This window comes from Convolutriloba macropyga, chromosome 8 (assembly GCF_964194025.1).
Source record: "Convolutriloba macropyga chromosome 8, txConMacr16.3, whole genome shotgun sequence".
NCBI classification, from domain to species: Eukaryota; Metazoa; Xenacoelomorpha; order Acoela; family Convolutidae; genus Convolutriloba; species Convolutriloba macropyga.
Window position 1 is genome coordinate 29,719,166 of NC_134475.1, and position 21,847 is coordinate 29,741,012.

The 21,847-nt window shown below is 36.8% G+C and overlaps 3 protein-coding genes across 3 annotated transcripts in view; 2 read left to right on the top strand and 1 right to left on the bottom strand.

The window, feature by feature from the left end:
• The first annotated feature begins 6,736 nt into the window (after window positions 1-6,736).
• Window positions 6,737-9,502, top strand: LOC142344662 (progesterone-induced-blocking factor 1-like). Its single transcript, XM_075396498.1, has one exon. The coding sequence runs from the start codon at window positions 6,771-6,773 to the stop codon at window positions 9,018-9,020; it is 2,250 nt and encodes a 749-aa protein (XP_075252613.1). The 5' UTR covers window positions 6,737-6,770; the 3' UTR covers window positions 9,021-9,502.
• A 5,576-nt stretch (window positions 9,503-15,078) lies between these two features.
• On the top strand, window positions 15,079-16,176 carry LOC142344067 (m7GpppX diphosphatase-like). Its single transcript, XM_075395543.1, has one exon. It carries the CDS (start codon window positions 15,122-15,124, stop codon window positions 16,091-16,093), a length of 972 nt encoding a protein of 323 aa, XP_075251658.1. The 5' UTR covers window positions 15,079-15,121; the 3' UTR covers window positions 16,094-16,176.
• Window positions 16,177-16,670: 494 nt separating this feature from the next.
• The window catches only part of LOC142344068 (O-acyltransferase like protein-like), a 35,779-nt gene continuing 30,602 nt past the window's right edge, over window positions 16,671-21,847 (bottom strand). Inside the window, exon 3 of the mRNA XM_075395544.1 lies at window positions 16,671-18,116. Coding sequence (XP_075251659.1) covers window positions 16,855-18,116 — 1,262 coding nt within the window. The 3' untranslated portion in view covers window positions 16,671-16,854. The remainder of the gene's footprint in view (window positions 18,117-21,847) is intronic.

Consider the following 21,847-nt stretch of genomic DNA (forward strand, 5'->3'; position numbering starts at 1 on the left):
AGACAAGTCAAAGCCGATAATCGTCATTTGTGTCAGAAGGTTAGCGGCTCGTTGAGAACGATTCGAGAACTGCTCAACCGTCCACAATTTCTTGTTTATTGAAGTTTCAAATTGTCCAAACTGATGAAGTCTCAATGGCAAGCAAAAATGCATTAAGATTGCAACCAAAAGCAAACAATATTTTTTCCCAACGAGGGAGCAGCTTTGTTCCTATTATCTGAAACGAAACCGGCAAGGTGGCCAAGACTTTCAAATATTCAAAATAATACTTTTGTTTACTATTTATAACCCAATTGAGAAAACGGCGTTGAAACCTACCCAACTTTCTCAAGCGACATTGAAGCAAATCACGTTCGCGAACCGTACATAAAAGATTCTTCTAAAACTTAAACTCCTATTGGAACAGACCGTCTCAAAAATTTTAAAACTATTCAGTCTTGGCAGTGCTGTAGTCAACATGCTCATCCCGACAGAATGCTTTGTTCAGAGTAATCCCCTAAATCTAAAATTCAATCCACGTGTTTCAAACGCGATCCATATGAAAAGAGGTCAGCGTTGCTGTAGCGTTAACTAAAGGACAAAATTTTACACTTCTTTCAAAGAAAGTTCTACTCATTTAAGAGTGACCAGGAGAATAAGCAGGAGCATTCAAAAGTGACCAGAGCAAATTTATGTTCATCGCAATAAAACAGAAATTCAGATTGTTGTACTGAGTCTGTGAACTAGTTAGTAAATGTGACGAAGAGAAGAGGACCCGTCAAGCTACCGTACAGAACTCTTGTTGTCACCGCTGCATTCCCTAAAAATCATCCGTAATTTTCAAAAACCAGCTTTTGACTGATAAGACATGATGAGACAATCACTAAGAGATTGCGGTCATACTCAAACGGGGACACTTTGTGTAATAGTAACCCAAGCGAAACTGAGTCAAAAGTTTTTTTTAACATCCGAATAAACAGTCAAACAATTGTAAAAATTATCTTCAGCAGCATAAACTTTGTTTAAGTACAAAAGTTGTTGAGTGACTGTGCTCCGGTGATTTATGAATCCTTGCTGTTCAAGTTTAATTTTGTAACGAGCTCGGGAATAAGACAAGCTGAATATTAAACGCTCAAAATTCTTTTACCTTTTTGGCAGGAAGCTGATAGGTATGTTGTTTTTGAAATCGAAATTCGACCCAGTTTTGTGAAGTGAAGTATCAGATGACATTTGTTAATGGGAAAACCACTGCTGTGTTGATCTAATTTGAAAAAAAAACTCGAAGATCAATGGTGACATATGTTTAGCACCTTTTTAGTTAATAGTGATTGGAACTTACTTCATGCCCATTAATGAATAGTCAGGAATTCTGTTACATTGCAAGATCAAACACATTGCCAGTTGTGAAGCAGAAACCTTCCAAATAGATGCTACCTTCCATTTGGTGTTATGGTGAAGCAAATGAACTAAATTTGACCGAACCCAACTAAAAATTGCATTGAAAAATTGAGTATTCTCAAAGCAGTCACCAGTTTTCATGTTTCCAAAACGCCTCGAAGAGGAATACAGCGAACTTGATTTGAGTAACAGCAGCAATTGTCAACAATGCTCCGTTTTTTAAGTTGACCTGTTTTATCAACGTGAATCTGTCCAGTTCAGTAGAAGCATCAATGTCTTCGTTCAGTTTTTCTCTCTGAAGGTCTTTTGGCAGAAAACTTTTTTGTTAGTCTTCTGATAATTTTCTCAAGATTTGTCAGAAAATGGATTTTATGAGAAAAAAAATAACACGTCGAGCCGTTTTTTAAGCTTAACTTTCAAAAATTTTGACTGAGTGAATAGAAGTGATTATACCAAGTTTGATATTGGTCAACGTGAATGCGCGCATCCGCTGAAAAAAAACAAAAAAACTTAAAAATGACAAGAAAGTGCTGCCTGATTTATGGCCCATTACTTGGTAAGGTTCAAACATCAGAACCGATATAGTGTATGAGGTTGCATATGATGTAAAAAGTTATCGTTGGGACTAAAGAATGTGTTAACGGAAAACAATCAGCAACGACCAAGTTACCCTGGGATGAAGAAATAATGATAACACTGTGGGCTCAAAACCGGTGAACATTGAACTTCATGGTTCAGTGTAAATTTGAACTCAATTTCACAGTCTGTCTACTCCAATTTGCATTTTGTTACAGTTTATTGATAACCTTCAGCGTATTCCAAGCTAAATTTAAAACAGAAATCTTGATTGCAAATGGCTCATAAATTTTGCATCTTACTGAAGATTTTTAGAGTTCATAATTAATTTAGTGGGGTTATATAGAGGCAGTTCTCAGAACGACAATCAAAAGGTTTTTTGAGCGGCAATCTGGATTACATTTGTATTGCAAGACAGTGGAAGCTGTCTGCATGTCTTTTCGTTTTTTTATTGAATTGAAATCAAATTGCTTTTGAGCAATTGTCGAGGGTTGAGCTACATCATTTATTAATCGAGACAGTGCTTTTCCTGGCTTGCGTATTTTTTGCTCGTTTAGATGGTTTGCCTAAGCACACTTAGGTGACGCCTGCATTTTTCATTTTTTTCTCTTTCTGTTCAGTTATCTCTGACTTTTACTCACGTAACTTTCAAAGGAGCCGATCAGCTTAATCAAATGGCCGTCAGTGGAATCAATTGTGGTAAATCGTTTGAAAATTCTTCCAACTGATGAAATCAAATCAGCTTCATGTAATTTGGACTCTTTCCCATTCTTGGATCCCCCTCCCCAACTTAGTTGTCAAATAACGTATAGCCCCCCCCAGCATGAGACGTGAACCATAATGGGGAGCTGTTATTTCGTGGGGGGCTATAATGGAAAAGACCTCTTCTAATATTAACAACAAACATTTTTCAGTAACCACAATTCCAATTTTTAAGCTAAATATGTTATCACGGATTTAAATGAATCTGCAATAAACCTTGCCTCTTAATAACACATGACAATCAGACTTTTGACGGCCTCAATTTCAATTACCAAATAAAGTTGGCGCGTGCCCAAAACTGATTTGTGTTAGTACATTTTTTTTATTTTCCATCTTGGATTCCGAAATAATTTTTAATGTCATCTCGGAGTCCCTTAACACCTGTTGTGCGTTCCAAAACCTCCTAAGTTCTCAGTGAATGTTTCAACTTTTGTCATACAACGCTTCAAAGAAAACACCCGAATCCTCCCTAAATAAATCTCAATTAAACAGATGACGAGAGCATGTTTGGGTCAGTCCCATATCAACCCGCAATCTCCAATAACCTAGGCACATCGTAAGTTAAAAGGGCAGCCTCAAAAACACATGTGAGCCACTGACTCGCCGGTTTAGATGCAAATGCGTTATGACGCAGTTTCAATTGTTTCAAAGAAGTTTCATCAAACGACAATCAAAAGGTTTTTTGAGAGGCAATCTGGATTACATTTGTATTGCAAGACAGTGGGAGCTGTCTGCATGTCTTTTGGTTTTTTTATTGAATTGAAATCAAATTGCTTTTGAGCAATTGTCGAGGGTTGAGCTACATCATTTATTAATCGAGACAGTGCTTTTCCTGGCTTGCGTATTTTTTGCTAGTTTAGATGGTTTGCCTAAGCACAATTAGGTGACGCCTGCTTTTTTCAATTTCTTCTCTTTCTGTTCAGTTATCTCTGACTTTTACTAACGTAACTTTCCAAGGAGCCAATCAGCTTAATCAAATGGCCGTCAGTGGAATCAATTGTGTTTAACCGTTTGAAAGTTCTTCCAACTGAAGAAATCAAATAAGCTTCATGTAAATTGGACTCTTTCCCATTTTTGGATCCCCCTTCCCAACTTAGTTGTCAAATAACGTATAGCCCCCCCCCAGCATGAGACGTGAACCATAATGGGGAGCTATTTTTTAGTTGGGGGCTATAATGGAAAAGACCTCTTCTATTATTAACAACAAACATTTTTCAGTAACCACAATTCCAATTTTTAAGCTAAATATGATATCACGGATTTAAATGAATCTCCAATAAACCTTGCCTCCTAATAACACATGACAATCAGACATTTGACGGCCTCAATTTCAATTACCAAATAAAGTTGGCGCGTGCCCAAAACTGATTTGTGTTAGTACATTTTTTTTATTTTCCATCTTGGATTCCGAAATAATTTTTAATGTCATCTCGGAGTCCCTTAACACCTGTTGTGCGATCCAAAACCTCCTAACTTCTCAGTGAATGTTTCAACTTTTGTTATACAACGCTTCAAAGAAAACACCCGAGTCCTCCCTAAATAAATCTCAATTAAACAGATGACGAGAGCACGTTTGGGTCAGTCCCATATCAACCCGCAATCTTCAAAAACCTAGGCGCATCGTCAATTAAAAGGGCAGCCTCAAAAACACATGTGAGCCACTGACTCGCCGGTTTAGACGCAAATGCGTTATGACGCAGTTTCAATTGTTTCAAAGAAGTTTCATCAAACAGAGCCAAAAAAGTAACTACATTTGCTATTCGCCTGGCGATTGTAAAACTATCTTAAAGATCTTTCGAAGCCTACAACGCATACAGACTAGTCTCGTTGAACAAAAACCCCGGTTTTCGACGTATTGGCGTAGTAGAAATTCATTGTAGAATAAATGGCAAATGCATCATCAAGCGTATAGAAAAGGTACTATACCTCCTGGGTGACATCATGCAACTTTGCCCGGGACGAAATCGCAAAATTGGATACGCTATTCAATCTCTGCGCACGCAAAATGAAAAACCTAAAAAAGCTGTTCTCCCAAATGACTTCAAAACGCCTTCAGCAGCCTCTGCCGTAATTTGATATTTTAAATAAGTGAAATTGCCCCGCATTTTCTTCACAGTTCATATCCAGCCACGTTCGATTTATACGTCGCATAATACACTAAAGTCCCTAGAGGGTACAACTAAGTGGGACCCATTGTTATGGCTATGTATGGAGTAGCCACGCTCCCCCTGCTCAGACTTGTCCAAAAAAGATGTCGCAGACAACGCCAGCACATTAAGACATTTGGAGGACTTAATTTATTTTCTTCAAACAACTCACTGAACATGGTAGCTTTTTTTGCTAAACCGTGGCCCCAAACGTCAATTATCAGTGAAAGAGGCTTCTTGAATCAAAACTTTCAGTTTGTTTGAAGGGACCGCAGCTAAAATTGTTGAAGGCTACCGCGTTCTAGGATCTGTATTATGCAATGATAAAGTCTATGGGACCTTTAAGGTAACCACAGCTGGTTAAAATGTGCCAAAAAAATGGTGCAAGTGGCAAAAATATACCCACAGAACGCTTACGCAAGTCTAACAAGTGGCACGCGCTCCTCTTGAAGATGAGGCGTGAGCAGAATTTCATCTCACCCAAGGACGCATAACACACGACCAACAAACTTTACGCCTGAATTAAATACGATCGCGATATACAGATCTAATTGAAAGGCTTCAGGCCACGCCAGATAATAGAAATGGCATCGGAAAGAAGCTTCGAACTGGTTCACCGCTCTACCGCTTAAACGTTTCGGTGTCACGCGAACGAAGTGTAAATGTAGACTCGGGCGTTGTGTCAGATATAACCTTGATGCCAATAATACACCCATTTTTTGTCCAGGTGACAAAAAGTTCACCCATTCACATGCTCTCCACTGTGCGAAGGATGGATATACAAACTTGAGAAATAAGGAGATCCGAGACACCTTTGCTGAGGTCATGCCTGGTTGAGCCGACTCTTCAGTTTCAAGGCGAGGCCTTTATACACAAATTTACTAGAACTGATAAACTGCGCGACTAGACATTGAAAGCGAGTTGACTGTGAGGGTCCAGGCTCAGCCGTTATTTCTTCGACGTGAAGATATTTAACCCACTCGCCAAGTCAAACTCGAAAAACTTCGTAGAAGCGTTGATGTCCTGCAAGTATGAGCTACAAATACTTTACGTCAAGAATAGTAACTTCGTTCCGCCCGTGTTTTCTTTTATGGGGGAGCAGGACCGGTCGCATTGCGGACTATAAAACAACTAGCTAGCAAAATGGATGAAAGGAAAATAAATCATACGACGCAATAACATACATAGGCACCAGAAAAATTCTTGCTCCCCTGTGCAACGCTATCTTATGCCTCAGAGGGTGCCGTAGTTCCAAACGGCTGACTGGCATTGATAGTTCTTGCAGTGCCATAGGACGGAAGGGGAGACACTTCATAACAATTTAGCTTATATAGAAATTCAATTCTGTTTGCGCTGCAAACCCCTATTCTATACTGATCGTTTTTATTTATAAAGTCAAATTGAGTGTTGTCCGCGAACAATTTGCTAAATGCATCACCACCTTCTGATCTTTTGTACAATATGACTATACTCACATTACATACAATATCTGACCAACATTAGATTTGTATACCACGAAATGTCGAATCATCGCAAAAGAGATGAGAAGACGATTTTTTCTTTCAGTATAGATATCCGTCAAATATTTATTAGCAAATAAAGGGAATATTAATTCTGAAGACGAATTAGGAATAATTAAAGGCAAGGAAAGGACCGACCGCAAATGCTGCATACTAGTGGGATGTTAGTGCAACCTACAAAGGACACGTGCAATTTTTTCACAAATAATTGCTATGCACTGACACGTATATTGTTGAGGCATATAAAAATACAAGGATTTGCTTAGGAAATAACAGGCAAAAGGATCTAAAGGTTTTCTGGACACTGAATAATAACTGATAAGAAATGTTCCATGACTAAATTGAAAATATGCATTTAATCTATACAAAAAACTTTAAGATTTTGATAATGGCAAACGAAGGAGATGATGAACCGAGTTTTTTCGAGGGTTCTCTTCCGCCAGAGTTCAGTGAAATACATGATGGAACCTCGGATTTTGAGAAAATGGAAAATGCAGTTTTTTCTTCACCCGAAATGCATAGGAGGACAAATTTTACTGCTGGAATAAACGATAGAGCACATGTTGAACCGGGACATTTTGATACCGAGAAGCAGCAGTTGTTGCATGATTTACATCTTTGCAAGATGGAGATATCGAAGAAAGTTCTCCAAATGGACAACATGAAGGCTGATCAAATGGCCTTAGTTGATGAAATGGAGGAACGTCTGCAAGAGGCTGAACATCAAAGAAAGTTGTTGCAAACTAAATTAGATTCCCAGCAAAATGTTCATTCTAGCGCTCAGGAAGAAATGAAGAAGCGTCACGAGGTCATGCGTTCTGACCTGGAAAAAATTCTGAAGAGACAGCGGGATCTGGAACTAATTAATGAGAAATTGCAGAACCAAGCCGGGGACGTTAGACGTGTTCTTGGATTTTCAACAATGCCGCATCAGTTGAGCCAAGAGAAACTTTACAAGCTAAAAACCGTGCCTGAAGAAAGCCTATCATTGAGGGATTTTACGCTTCTGAAACTTCAGGGTCTGGTTGAGAAATTTAAAGAGGACAGTGATTCTCTTCGGCAAACTTTGAAAGAGGCAACAGATGAAGGATACAATTTGAAAAACCAGTATGAAAAAATTGTAGACAAGCTAACTGCTGAGCATAAGCAGCACGCGGAATTAATTGTACGGTTTCAGAAGTTATCAATTGAGCTGAAAGACACTCAAAAGCAAATCAAGGACGGCGACCATCGAATTAATTTTTACGATCAGGTCAAATCAGAACGAGATTCTCTAGCTAAGGAGCTTGAAGCGCAGCAGACGGAATTTAAAGGCCTACAACAATCTTTCATAACAGTTCAAAGAGAACGAGATGAGTTGAGTAGTGACTTAACTGCAGCAAAACAAAGCATCAATTTGTTGCAGCGTGATAAAGAATTCTTGGGCATTCAAAACGTGGAATTGAATGAAAAGCTTGCTGCGACTATAGAAAAGCTCAAAACTGCGCAAAGCCACGCTGAAGACATGCAAAAGGCTAGAGAAGAAACGTATGAAAAATATGTTGCTTCTCGGCAAGAGGACAGATTTAGCTTTGACGATCGACTAAAGCAAGAATTATCGGAGATTAAAGCCAGACATGAACACGATCTTGAGCACGTGAAAAATAGTTTAAATGAGCTCCACGAGAGAGAACGAAAGGCATTGAAGGAGAACAATGAGATACTGCAAATGGAGAAAAACAGAGCTATGGCTGCTGAACAAGAAGTGAAAGAAAAGAATGAAAATCTTTGGCAGGATTTACAAAGAGTAAAAGCTGAAACTGAAAGCAGGATAACCAAAATTGAAGGTGATGCAAAGGTGAAGCTATTTGAAGCTGACCGCACGGTTCTATCGCTCGAAGAATCCCTAAAAAATTCCAGAAACTTGCAACTCGAAAATGACAAGCTATCAAAAAAATTGAAATTAGTTACAGCAGAATACGAGCAACTACAGTCTCAATGTCAGCAAGAAATTCTCAACTTGAAACACCAGATTAAGCTTAAAGAGACTGGTATAGAAAGTGTTCCTCACAAAAAGGAATCTGAAAAACAAGATCGTAATTCAGTATCGGAATCTGAACTGATCATGCAAAAGCTGGCGTCCAGGTTTGATATTTCGAAATTGAGCGATGACTACACTAGTTATCACAAGATAGCGTCTCTAGAGCACGCAAATTCGCAGTTGCAGCATGAAAACAGAGAATTGAGAGGCGAACTGGAATCGAAAACATCAGAATTGGAAGCTGCTCAAAGCGTTCTCGATGGCAACGCAAATCAACCGTTCCAACTATTGATGTCAAAAATTAAGCTGAAAGACGCACAGTGCAACAAGAAAGACCGAACAATAGCAAATTTGGAGCACGAAAATTCAAATCTTAACGGAAAAATAACTCAATTGCAATTTGATGTTGAGAAGCTACTTAATAATCGTAAGGAAATTTTAATGATCAAGAACAGTCTTCGAAGAATGGTCTCTGAGCGCGAAATTGTGGAAACAGATGCAACCAAGGATGTTTCTAGTGGTGACAGCGAAAGTCAGTTGGTGATTCTGCCGAACATGGAGAAACGAGGATCAAATTGGGAAAATAGATTGCGAAATAAAACTCATGGCACGGAATGATTGGTTAAGTGACCTCAATTTCGTTGTAAATTTGTAAATATTGTAGTGTACAGTTTGCTAACGTTCGAGAAGTTAGATCTATGAGTTTAAAAGTCTGTAAGGTTTTGTAGAAGTTTTGTGGTGTTCGAACGTTTAATTTTCCAGCAAAAGGAGTAATATTTTAGAGAGAAACTATCGACTTTTTGGTTCCGAACCAGTCAATTGTAGTAGTGGTATTATAAGAAAACCCTGCGAGTGTAGAATCTAATTTTTAAATTTCGCTTTTCGTGGAGTTATTGATGTTTTGTAAGTTTTGGTGCCCAATTCGGACATTTTCCCGCAGATTTGTCATTTTCGGTGTGTTATTTCAAAATGTCTGTGCTATAAAACCTTTTTTGGGGTAGAATACTTATATTGAGAGATGTTTTTATTCCTTCTAAGGCTTATCGAAGTCATTTTTTAACGCTAAAATTGATTAATATTATATTTACTACTTTCTACAGCCTGTTTTTCCATAGTTCAAATAGAATAGTGAATTTGTTTTGAAAAAACAGTGATTAATTTCAAGTGACATACTTTTGAATAATTTGCATTAGTTTATCCAGATTTCGTGTGTTTGGCAACAGTTTCCTCGCAGCGTTGTTGAAGTTATTTATATTAACCTTTTGTCTCAGTTTTGAGCCCTTTCTCGTCTGTTTAATTGCTCTCAAATGAAATTTGTAGCGATTATATTAGTCCTGTGGTTTTTTATGCGATTTTTTGCTTGATCGATTTTTCCTGTGACTGTTTTGACTTTAAACGACCGGAGGGCATTAAGTTCTCTTGGAGCCTTTAAGCTGACTCTAAGTGTGCGATTCACCAGAACTGTTTTGGAGACATAATTTCAAAATGATGTAAACAATTATTTTCATTAATTACGATAATTTTCAATATTTAAATGTTAAGGTCGATGGTAAACCTATTGCTTTTTTGAAGGTTTTTGAGTTTTTCATGTTGTCAGGATTTTTAAATTTTTTCATTTTGTTTTCTCAAGTACGTTATTGACACTTAATGCGCATTTCATTAAAAGATTTAGTGAGCCCTGGTAAAATTTCTCTAACAATATTCTAAATTTTGACTTGCGGTGGAGTTTCCGCCTTTTCTATTGATCATTTCAGATTTTCTTCGATAAATGATTTTTTAGCCTTGGGAAAATTCAAACGAAAAAGCTAGAAAATTTCAAAGAATTTTACAATTGAGAAGCAAACAAATTTTTGAGATTATTGTGTTCTTGCTTTTCCCAATTTTCTCAATTGTTTATATCTATTACATTTTTTTTTCTTTGGGAGTGCAGCTAAATAGTTTTTTTAATGCTCTCAGACGAAATTTGAAGTAATTCCTGTGGTCGTGTGTCTTATGCAAAATTTATGGTTGATCGTTTTTAGACTATTTTTCTCTTTTGAGAATTTTGCTCGTGACTTTTTTTACGCATGTTATTGTTTTTTTTTTTTTGTAATCGAAATTGCTCAACAGAATTTATTTAGCTAATTTTGAAAGTAGAAGGCAAAATTCGTCAGATTTGGTTTTTGATTTTAAATTTCAAGAGTGATAACAAGCTCTTCTGAACACAAATTGAATCTCCACTAAAGCCACCAACTGTTGTTTGAAAGCAGTTCGACCGATGATGGTCAGTTCATGGTTTTTGGGCAAATCAGTAATTTTGTCGCAAAACGTTTTGTTATTTTTCATGCAACTTTTTTGAGGAAATAGTATTCGTTGCTTAGCAGATCAGTTCGTCTGAAAAAATTGTCTTCTATTATTTTTTAGACCACTAAATTCTATTGGAAAATTCAATGGTAAATTTGGTAACTATGCTTTTAAGAAATTTTTTTTTGTTTTGGTTGAAAAAAGAATGGGTGGAAATCTAGGCGGAAAGACTGCATATTTTCAAAAGAAAAAACGTAGTTTAAACTTGACACTTAGAATGGAGCATCATCTCCCGTATATATTTCTATGCGACAGGTATCGTATTAAATTTTAAAAAATCTAAGACTTAAAATTGTTTTTTATCAGCTGTATCCCTTTGCCTATGAGTCGTTTGTTTTTGATGTTCTACGTTGTGTGTTGATTGTTTTATTTTTGTACGTTGAGAATTCTTTTGACCGGTTGTTGAGAAACGGTTCGAAGCATATTTCGTCGCCAAAGTGATATCGTCGTTAAACTTGGTAAATCTTTTTTGGCGGCAAATCATTATGATTTACAGCAGCGTGACCGAAGTTCAGGTTTTAATATTGCGTTTTTGTTTTTCCTCACTTTGTCGGGAGAATAACTATATGCTCAACTGGGTTTTTTTGTTGAGTAAATTTTGGTCAAACGGTGAATTTATCGTAGAGTGTTGAGTGTTATCATTAAAGGGGTTAAATTTTTGTTTTTTTTATTTGTTGTGAGTTTTGTTCTGTGTACGATTTTTTTATATCAAATTTTTTGTTCAAATTATCTTTCACTGTAAGATTGAGAACATTTTGTAGTCATATGACTTAGTCTCATTAATCAAAAGTTCAATTGGCTTCCTAAAGAGGATTAAGTTACCGTATCTAATGCATTGAGTTAAGACCTAGTGGCTGTTATGGCTGAAAAATATTTGAATTGAATTTCTGAACGGTGCCTACTTTTTAATTTTGTTTATCTAATTATATTTTGTTCTCACTAATTGCGAGTCCCATCTTCTGTACAGTGAAAAAAAGTAATCTCCTTGTTTTATTTTTAGTAGCCGCGAAGTGATAGCGGCTATTATTGGGGACATCGTGTTTTTTTTTTACAATTCAAAGAATTTGAATTGTAATGGGACGCTGTATTTTTTAAGATCTGTTCATACATTTTCATCAGTTGGAAGTCAAATTGGAGTAGTGATTTTGGTCACGTCGAAACAGGAAATGGAGCGAAAAAGCGAGTGGTTTTGCGGCGTAAAATTTTTTCTCCTATTTTTAAGTAGAGTAAGAAAACGTTGTTTGAACAGAAGTTCGCTTTCTCGCTACTGGTTTTTTGTTCACATGCGGCCATTTCACCTCAATTTTACCGTTTTTTTCAATTTTTTGTATCGGACTTTTTTCTAAATTGTTTTCCCAATCCATGCATAGTTCATTCTAGGCCTAGTTTTTTGTTGTAATCAAATTAACATTTCTCGCTGGTGGTTTTTTTCTCGCTAGCGGTATTTTGACATGGATTAGTTTTTTTTCGTTTTTAATTGCTCTCAATTGAAGTTTCTAGCAATTATATTAGTCTGTCGGTCTTTTTGAATGCGATTTTTCGATTGAACGATTTTTTGTCGGACGTGGTGTGAAGGGCTGTTCTTAGAGGTTGAAGACCCCTCCGCTGTTGACCAACCCCCTTCCCTCCCCCCCACCCCACTATTGCCCAACCCCCCGCGCGCTATTACCCTTACCCACTGTTGCCCCCACCCTTTTTAGCATTTTTTTAAAAATATAACTTGCAATTTTTTTTTAAGTTTTGAAATTTTTCGTCATTTTTTGGGTTTGGCCTCAAGAGCCACGAACCTTCCTCTAGTGTTTGATAATATGTTACTGCATAGTTTGTGGATGTAATGGAATGTTTTTCAAGATTTTAATATCAAATTCAAGTAGTTTTTTAAAATATTTTCAAATTTTTCATGATCTCGGTTTTTTTCCGGCACCAGAGGCCCTTGGACCTCCTCCAAAATTTGATAATAAGCTTCTTTATAGTTTCTAGAGTTAATGGGATGGTGATCATTTTTTTATCACTCCAGTCTTATTAAATTTTTGATAAAATTTAAATTTTCAAATTTTTTATCGTGTTCCAAGTGTATGCATCTTTGAGCCAGTGAAACTATTTCAGGCTGTTTCTGTGAAACAGGGATATTGGATAGAATCTTGAGACAATGAAATGGTTCTTAAGTTGATAATATATTGAATTTTGGCATGATTTTGTTAAAGTTTGCAATTGTTTCCAAAATTTTCGAATGGGTATAGCGTGTCCTTTTTTGGGTTTAACGATCATCACTGGCCAACGAATCTTTTTAATGTCTCGGAGATGGGCTTCTTGACAGAACTTCCGAGACAAATAGTGGTATTAAATTATTAACGAAGTTGAGACCTTTTTCAATTTTGCCTTTTTCAGTTTTTTATATGATTTATTTACTAACAAGGCTAGAAAACTAAAAGTTGCAGAGTCGAATCCCATCATGGAAAATTTTTCTATCTCTCATTCTCTTTCTGTCGTTTAGGGTTTCTTTTCTTCTCTTTCTCGTTCACGTTTTATCTCTCTCACTCCATCTCTCTCTTTCTCTTTGTTGATGCCGCACTTCAGCTTTATGTAGCGTAATGTCATCATCTCTGATCTGAGTTATATTAGTAATGTTTTTTATCAAAAATGAATTAACAGGCACTTTTCAGGAAATCATTTTTAATTGCTCTCAACAAGCAATTTGTAGCAAATATAATAAACCTGCTGTTTCTTTTATGCAATTTTTCGCTTGGCAGAAACTGTTTTGGAGACTTATACTTATGGTGTGTATACTTATGGGGCGGTTCTTAGAAATTGATCCCACACCCCACCCACTCACCGCCCCCAAATCAGTCGCCCAATCCACATTTGCATCCCCGCTGCGGTCCACCCCCGCTGCGCTCACCTTACGCCCTTCAGTTAATGTAAGCCGATCTCACTGAACCGGGGCTAGCTACTGACGAAGCCAACCGCTCGCCGGTCGTTTGAGATCAATTCGCCCGACGTTAGTCGGTTATGTTTTATATCTGTTTTTTTTTAGAAATGGTTTCCCAAATTTGCTCATAGTCCGTTCTTTGTCTAGATTTTTCTTTAGTCAATGAAAATTTTTTCGAATTGTACGTCAGGACTTGTCCTGCTAAGTTCTAATTCGTCGTCTCCATCGATAATTGTTACGACCTGGCTTCTTGGAATTTACTTTTTCAATGACTTCAGTGACTTCTACTGCTTTGCAGTTAAAATTTGTGTGCGTGACGTCATTTCTGTTTTTAGGTCAATTGCTTGACTAACCTTACTAAAAAAACAACTTCTGAACTCTTTTATGGAACTTTAAATTTTATTTACATTTTATAGTTATAGATCAACAGTGTGCATCTAAGTAGAGCCAAACTTATATGCCCTAATTCTTGAGTATTAGTCTTATTTTTTTATTTGGAGTATCAATTTTGAAAAGCTCTTTTAGGCGTTTTCCTTACAGACCGTATGTGTCATAAAATAGACAGTCTGAATCTAACCCAAAAAGTCTAGTGGTCTTTTAAAGGACTGGTGGGCGATCTGTCTATCTTATTTCTTTAGTTATTTCAATTCATGGAAGGCCACAAGTTGCTATTTTCCGGCAATCTGCCGGCTATGTTTTAAACGGTTAGTTGTATGTCTGATTGCACCAGTTCTCATCGAATTTGTTTTTTAATATTTGTTTATAATTATGGCTTTTTAAATCTTGGCTCCTACACTTTCTTCTCGCTTTTTTATTGAATTTTTGCCTACGCTCCTTCTTGTTTAGTCTCAAGACTTATTCTGATTAATGGTAGGTCTCATCGGCTTCGCATTGAGGTTGAAATGGACTAATTAATGCCATCAGGTGATAAGTATAAGGTTTCAATGATTTTGATTGTTTTCAAATTTTTTTTAACTTTGCCCTCTGTTCTTTTTGTCAGCATGTAACTCGGTATCATACATTACAGGTCCCATAAACTTTCTTGTCACGCAAGTTTATGGGTCTCTTTAGTGTTTTTCAAAATAGATATTGAGTTTTTGCCGTAAATATTGGCAGTATTGGCTGTTTCCATCAGCCCTTTAATGTGGCATATTATTTAATTCATTTAGTAGTTTGGTTTTGTAACAATTTTTTTACTCGAACACCATTTGAACATTTTTTTTATTTGAACAGTATGTGAAATTTTGAGTTTCCTATCTCTTAATTTGGTTGGCAATTACGCCACAACTGTGTATGAGTGGGGTAGTAACATTGTGCAAATGCACATTACCAATCCTCCTTGTTTCTTTATTGGTCATTTTTTGTTCAACTAGTTCCATGAATTTATTGTCCGTTTTCAGTGTGTTTTGATCCGAAGTGGTATTTTTACGAACATCGCTGAAAATAAATGAAGCGGAGTGCAGAGTCAAGCAATGGTACAACCTGCGAAGAAGAAGCAACTCCTGAAAAGATGAAAAAGATTGAAGACTCGGCGGATGGCTGCAAGTTAACAGGATTCAAGTTGGCCAAACAGCTCAATTGTCTAACCGACACGAAAACAATTTTTCTTCAAGTTGAAAAGGATGATCAAACAGGAGTTGTTATTCTGGAAAAACAGCCTTTTGATGAGTCTATTGCTAATAGAGTAATATCCGAAGATTTTGAGGCAAATCTTGTTTTTGAAAATGACATTTACTCAAATCACAAAATTGTATCGAGTGTCAAATCAGCTAATGAAGTGAAAACTACTTTGATTTATCCCGCAACTGAGCGCCATATTTTGAAGTACTCCGCAAAAATGCCGTTTGTGTTTGAAGAAACTGCTGAAATGTATGAAAACTTTGTGAAAGCTTTTTTCAAGGAGCAAGCCTTGAACTGTAAATGGGTGTACAACATTCTGGAGAAGAAAAGTGAGTCTGAACGAATTATTTGCGAGGACCCATGTCCAGATACAGGCTTCATTTGTGTGCCAGATTTAAGAGCCAGCGATTTATCAGACGTTCAAAATTTTCATGCGCTTGCTATTGTGAACCGTCGCGACCTTATGAGCATTCGTGATCTAAATTCATCGCATTTAGAACTGCTAAAAAATGTGCAGATCAATTGTCTTAAGGCAATTACAGCCAAATTTCCTATTAAAAAGGAACAATTACGCGTTTTCTTTCATTACCAACCATCTTTTTACCATTTGCATATACATTTTGCGTCTATCTACATCTCAGGGGCCCATGTGCAAGTCGAGAGGGCCCATTTATTACGTGACGTCATTCAGAATATTGATGCTGTTGGTGATTTTTATCAAAGGCGGACAATTACGTATGTTGTGAACGAACAAGATCCTCTAATGAAACTGATAGCAGAAAATGTTTTGAAAATTTAGTCAATATTTCTAATACAATGTTCTCGATGAATGCTGTCATATTCAGAAAAGTCCCTAAATAACAAATTTTTTTGTTAAAATTTCTTTATGCGTTCATACCCGGGAGTTCTAAGGAGATAAAGTTACAGAAAATGAGGTATTTATTAAGATCTAAGCAAATTAAAGCAATTTTGACCCAATCCATATAAAATTGTCTCGTATCATTCAGTTGTAGGGCGACATTTCGTAGCAAACAGTGCAACTATTCCTATGATACGTTTTTAGCGTTGCAGTACTCAAAGAAAAACTAAGACATAATGAAGTGCTTTAATGCGGCACTAACGTCAAAACATGATTTTTATAGGATTCAAAGAATAAGGGTAAGGTGTGAGAGCATTTGAGAAATTTGTGTTTACAATTACTACATAGAGTTCCACGAGTACTTTATGCCTCCTCTCCGCTCTGTCGTTGATAAGATTTCATTTTCTAGAAAAGATAATTTTTAAGTACCGGTTATTGTTTTCCTTAAATTGAGCACTAGCGATCTAAATTACACATATGGTTTGGCCAGTTTTTTTATGTTAGCTTAAATCGGGAAGTAGTTACTTTATCTTACTGTTAGGATTACCGTTTCAGGGTACTGTTGCTTAGAGGTTACCGTTTGAATATAATGCGCGAAGCCACGAAACATCGCAAATATCTCTGCCATTAAATATCTACCATATAGAGTATCAAGCTCGCATTTTTGTTAAATTAGCTGAGTCTTGTTTTAGTCGTTGAAGTTATTTTTTGCCAATGGAAAGCATTTCACGAAAAGGCATTTCAATCCATATAGATAGCAAAATTGCCCAGAAATAACAACCAACACTGAAGAAAAAAGAGTGGCATAAATTGGTGCCCATTAAAGCTGAAGCGGGTGCTCCGAACCATTGTATGAAAATCCAGTGCCATAATAGAGCGGAATACGCACTGCGGCTGATCAGAACCCAGTAACCATGACTGAGGAAATCGTTCACGATTCCACCATAACCACTTCCCAAGTAGGCCACCAAAAGTGAAGCGAAAAATGGACACAAAATTACTATTATTTCAATCAGTTTCTCAGTTGTTATGGCTCCGAAAAATATCGACAGGAAAGCTACTACGACGAATAACAATTCAATGGTCCAAAGCACGCATTGCGTTTTCTTTCCGATTCCCGGCACTTTTTGGTTGCAAAGCAAGAACCCAGTTATTAAAGCAAAACACCAAGCAGGCATATTTGAGTAGCTTTGGTAAACGTAATAGTCAAATATGTCGAAGTCACTAACAGCGATACTAACAGTAATGAGGCCTTTCATTTGCAGAAATCCGACGCAAGCTAAAACTGTTAAGGTAAGCTTTGGAAATTTGAAGAAGGAATGCCACACTAAAGGTGTAAATAGCCACAGTTGGAGGTTGGCTGCCACAAACCACATTTGTGGTAAACACGCATCGGCAGAAAGACTATCTTTGAAGAAGTTGTTGATAAACAACAAATTTCTCCAAATATCAGATCGACATGATTCGATCAAGTCGGTTGTTGCTGTCATATTTGGTTGTTTGACATCGTCCAGCAAACCTGCGACAAATAAGATTGCCAGTAAGTAGTTTGGAAATAAACGGAATATGCGTTTAAGTATGTACAAGAAGTAGTTAAACCTGCTTTCGTATTTGACTTCCATATTGTGGTACGTGTTAAATGTTGTCGACAATGTGAACAGAATTGCTGTAAGTATGAACGAGCTGTGATATCGTAACATCTCTTCGAACGTGAGTTCTGTTTTCGTTTTCAGTTCCGCAAGTTTAAGCGCGTGTGTCCAAACTAACCCAAATATTGTCAAGGCCTTTAATCCATACAGTGGCTTCAGTTGGGAATTTAAGCTGCTGTCCGGAATTGAGTACGAGTAGGCTTTTGATAGATTTCGAACCATTGAAAAGCATAGAATCAGCTGAATTGACTTGGAAGGTGCCTCAACGTGGTCCTGAATCTTGAGAAGCTCTATCTCGGCTGTGCCATAGCTACCTAAAAGTCAGTATTAGATATGTAGTTTAATATTATTACTTGTTCATTATTCGGAAACTGCCAAAGGTGCACGTGTGAATTGAAAATGAGATGTTTGGAAACAGGGTTTATAATAATTGTATGTGACAAAATTAGGGTGCTATAAAACTAGGAGTTATGAATATTGTAATCTTAACAGAAGGGTGCGAAAAAGCCGACAAATTCTCGAATTTTTGTTTACTTGCTCTCGAACTAAGTTTAAAGCAATTATTGTAAACGTGTGTGTGTGTTTTTGCAAAAATTTTGCTGGGAAGTTTTGACTTCTCATCTAAAACATTCTTTTCCTCGCTCGATTTAATTTGAAATTCCGTCTTTGAAAACGGGTGAAGCCCGGAGTTCATCAAGTTTATGAGCACCTCTCGTACTAGCTTTAGTAGGCTCTAATTGTACGATTCACTTAGGCGGCTTAGGAACGCTTGAGAAGACAGATATTGATGGTTGAGAGGGCGATTTTGAACCGCCCATCAACCCATTTTACCCCTTCCCCCGCTGTTTCCTCGCCCTCTGAGGGTAACCTTCCTGTGTTTCAGCTATCAACCATACCCGGGCTGACCAAAAGTTATAATCATAGAACTTTCATATTATGGACCATTGACTTCATAATTCAAAAAAGTTTTAAAAGATTGGTAAAATTATAACTTTGCCATAAATGAAAGTTCTATGACTAAAACTTTTTCATAAACGGAAGTTTTATGACTACAACTTTTCCATAATATGGAAGTTTAATGGTTACTACTCTTCCATAACAACAGAAAGGAGGCATTTAAAGAGTCTTGGCTTTTTCGTGAGTCTTCATGAGCTTCTTATACTACAAGGGAAAACAGTTTTGACTGTTTTTCTTGCAGAATACGCAAAAATGGAGGCTTTTTCAAGACATATAGCTAAAATCTAAAATCCCGGATAAGCCAGGAACATTATAGCACATCATAGAAGAAAGAAACAACGCACAATTAAAATACAGCACATGGGAGAAGGTGCCTGTAAGTGCACAAAGGGATGGACATTTAACAAAAAATCGGTTTTTAAAAAAAAAAATTTTAGCCCCCAAAACTTAAACGAAGACGCCAAACAAAAAAAGCTGGTGCCTTACAATCCTTATGGATAGAAGGCACTGCCAAAACAGTATGGGTAACATTGAACAACTAATTGACCCAGAAGGTCCCATTATATTTTTTAAATAAAATTGACTTTTTGAGAAACTCGAACTTTGAGAACTTGAACTTATACATCAATTATGGGAAATTTTCTTATTCCATAGCCAACATTAGCCTAACACACGATTGTCATGTCAATTTGAGCAACCAAAGCCCAGTAGTAAAGAAATGAGAGCAATTTTTACATAAAAAACGGTCGAAAATTCTGCGTTTCCGAACTACACACTTTTTTATGTAACAAATTTTAAGCATTGACGCAGAAGAAAAATCTCTGGGTGTTTTACCATCCTTATGGATAGGAGGCATCGCCAAAATAGTATGGGTAGTATTGAACAGCTCATTGAGCAAAAAGGTCCTATTATATTTTTTGAATAAGATTGACTTTTTGAGAAACTCTTGACGAAATTGCAGAACTTGGACTTATACATCAATTATGGGAAATTTTCCTATTCCACAGCCAACCTTAGCCTAACAAACGAATGTCATGTCAATTTGAGCAACCAAAGCCCATTAGTAAAGAAATGAGAGCAATTTTTACATAAAAAACGGTGGAAAAATCTGCGTTTTCGAACTACACAATTTTTTATGTATCAAAATTTAAGCTTTGACCCAGAAGAAAAATCTCTGGGTGTTTTACCATCCTTATGGATAGGAGGCATCGCCAAAATAGTATGGGTAGTATTGAACAGCTCATTGAGCCAAAAGGTCCTATTATTTTTTTTAAATAAGATTGACTTTTTGGGAAACATTTGACGAAATCGCAAAACTTGATATATACCACTTCTGGCAAATTTTCTCAATTCATGGCCAACGTTAGCCTAACGCACGCTTGTTATATCAATTTGAATAGCCTACACTCAGTAGTAAAGAAATGAGACTACTTTTTACATAAAAAACGTTAGAAAAATTAGCGTTTCCGACCTTACCTGTTTTATGTAAGAATTTTTGAAATATTGACCCAAAAGAAAAATCTCGGGTAGTTATAACATCTGTATGGATAGGAGGCACTACCGAAACACTATGGGAAACATTGAACAACTATTCGACCCAGAAGGTCTTATTACATTTTTTAAATACGATTGACTTTTTGAGAAACGTTTGACGAAATCGCAAAACTTGACTTTATATATAAATTATTCAAAATTTTCTCGATTAATCGCCAACGATAGGATAACGCACGCTTGTTACATCAATTTGAATAGCCTAGACTCAGTAGTAAAGAAATGAGACTACTTTTTAAATAAAAAACGTTAGAAAAATTAGCGTTTCCGACCTTCACCTGTTTTATGTAAGAATTTTTGAAATATTGACCCAAAAGAAAAATCTCGGGTAGTTATAACATCTGTATGGATAGGAGGCACTACCGAAACACTATGGGAAACATTGAACAACTAATTGACTCAGAAGCTCCTATTACATTTTTTAAATACGATTGGCTTTTTGAGAAACATTTGACGAAATCGCAAAACTTGATGTTATATACCACTTCTGGCAAATTTTCTTTATTCATGGCCAACGTTAGCCTAACGCACGCTTGTTATATCAATTTGAATAGCCTAGACTCAGTAGTAAAGAAATGAGACTACTTTTTACATAAAAAACGACCGAAAAATTAGCGTTTCCGAACTTCACCTGTTTTCTGTAACAATTTTTGAAGTATTGACCCAAAAGAAAGGGTGAGTCTTGTTTTAGTCGTTGAAGTTATTTTTTGCCAATGGAAAGCATTTCACTTTTTGGTTGCAAAGCAAGAACCCAGTTATTAAAGCAAAACACCAAGCAGGTAAATTTGAGTAGCTTTGGTAAGCGTAATAGTCAAATATGTCGAAGTCACTAACAGCGATACAAACAGTAATGAGGCCTTTCATTTGCAGAAATCCGCCGCAAGCTAATACTGTTAAGGTAAGCTTTGGAAATTTGAAGAAGGAAGGCCACACTAAAGGTGTAAATAGCCACAGTTGGAGGTTGGCTGCCACAAACCATATTTGTGGTAAACAGGCATCGGCAGAAAGACTATCTTTGAAGAAGTTGTTGATAAACAACAAATTTCTCCAAATATCAGATCGACATGATTCGATCAAGTCGGTTGTTGCTGGCATATTTGGTTGTTTGACATCGTCCAGCAAACCTGCGACAAATAAGATTGCCAGTAAGTAGTTTGGAAATAAACGGAATATGCGTTTAAGTATGTACAAGAAGTAGTTAAACCTGCTTTCGTATTTGACTTCCATATTGTGGTACGTGTTAAATGTTGTCGACAATGTGAACAGAATTGCTGTGAGTATGAACGAGCTCTGATATCGAAACATCTCTTCGAACGTGAGTTCTGTTTTCGTTTTCAGTTCCGCAAGTTTAAGCGCGTGTGTCCAAACTAACCCAAATATTGTCAAGGCCTTTAATCCATATAGTGGCTTCAGTTGGGAATTTAAGCTGCTGTCCGGAATTGAGTACGAGTAGGCTTTTGATACATTTCGAACTATTGAAAAGCATAGAATCAGCTGAATTGACTCAACGTGGTCCTGAATCTTGAAGCTCTATCTC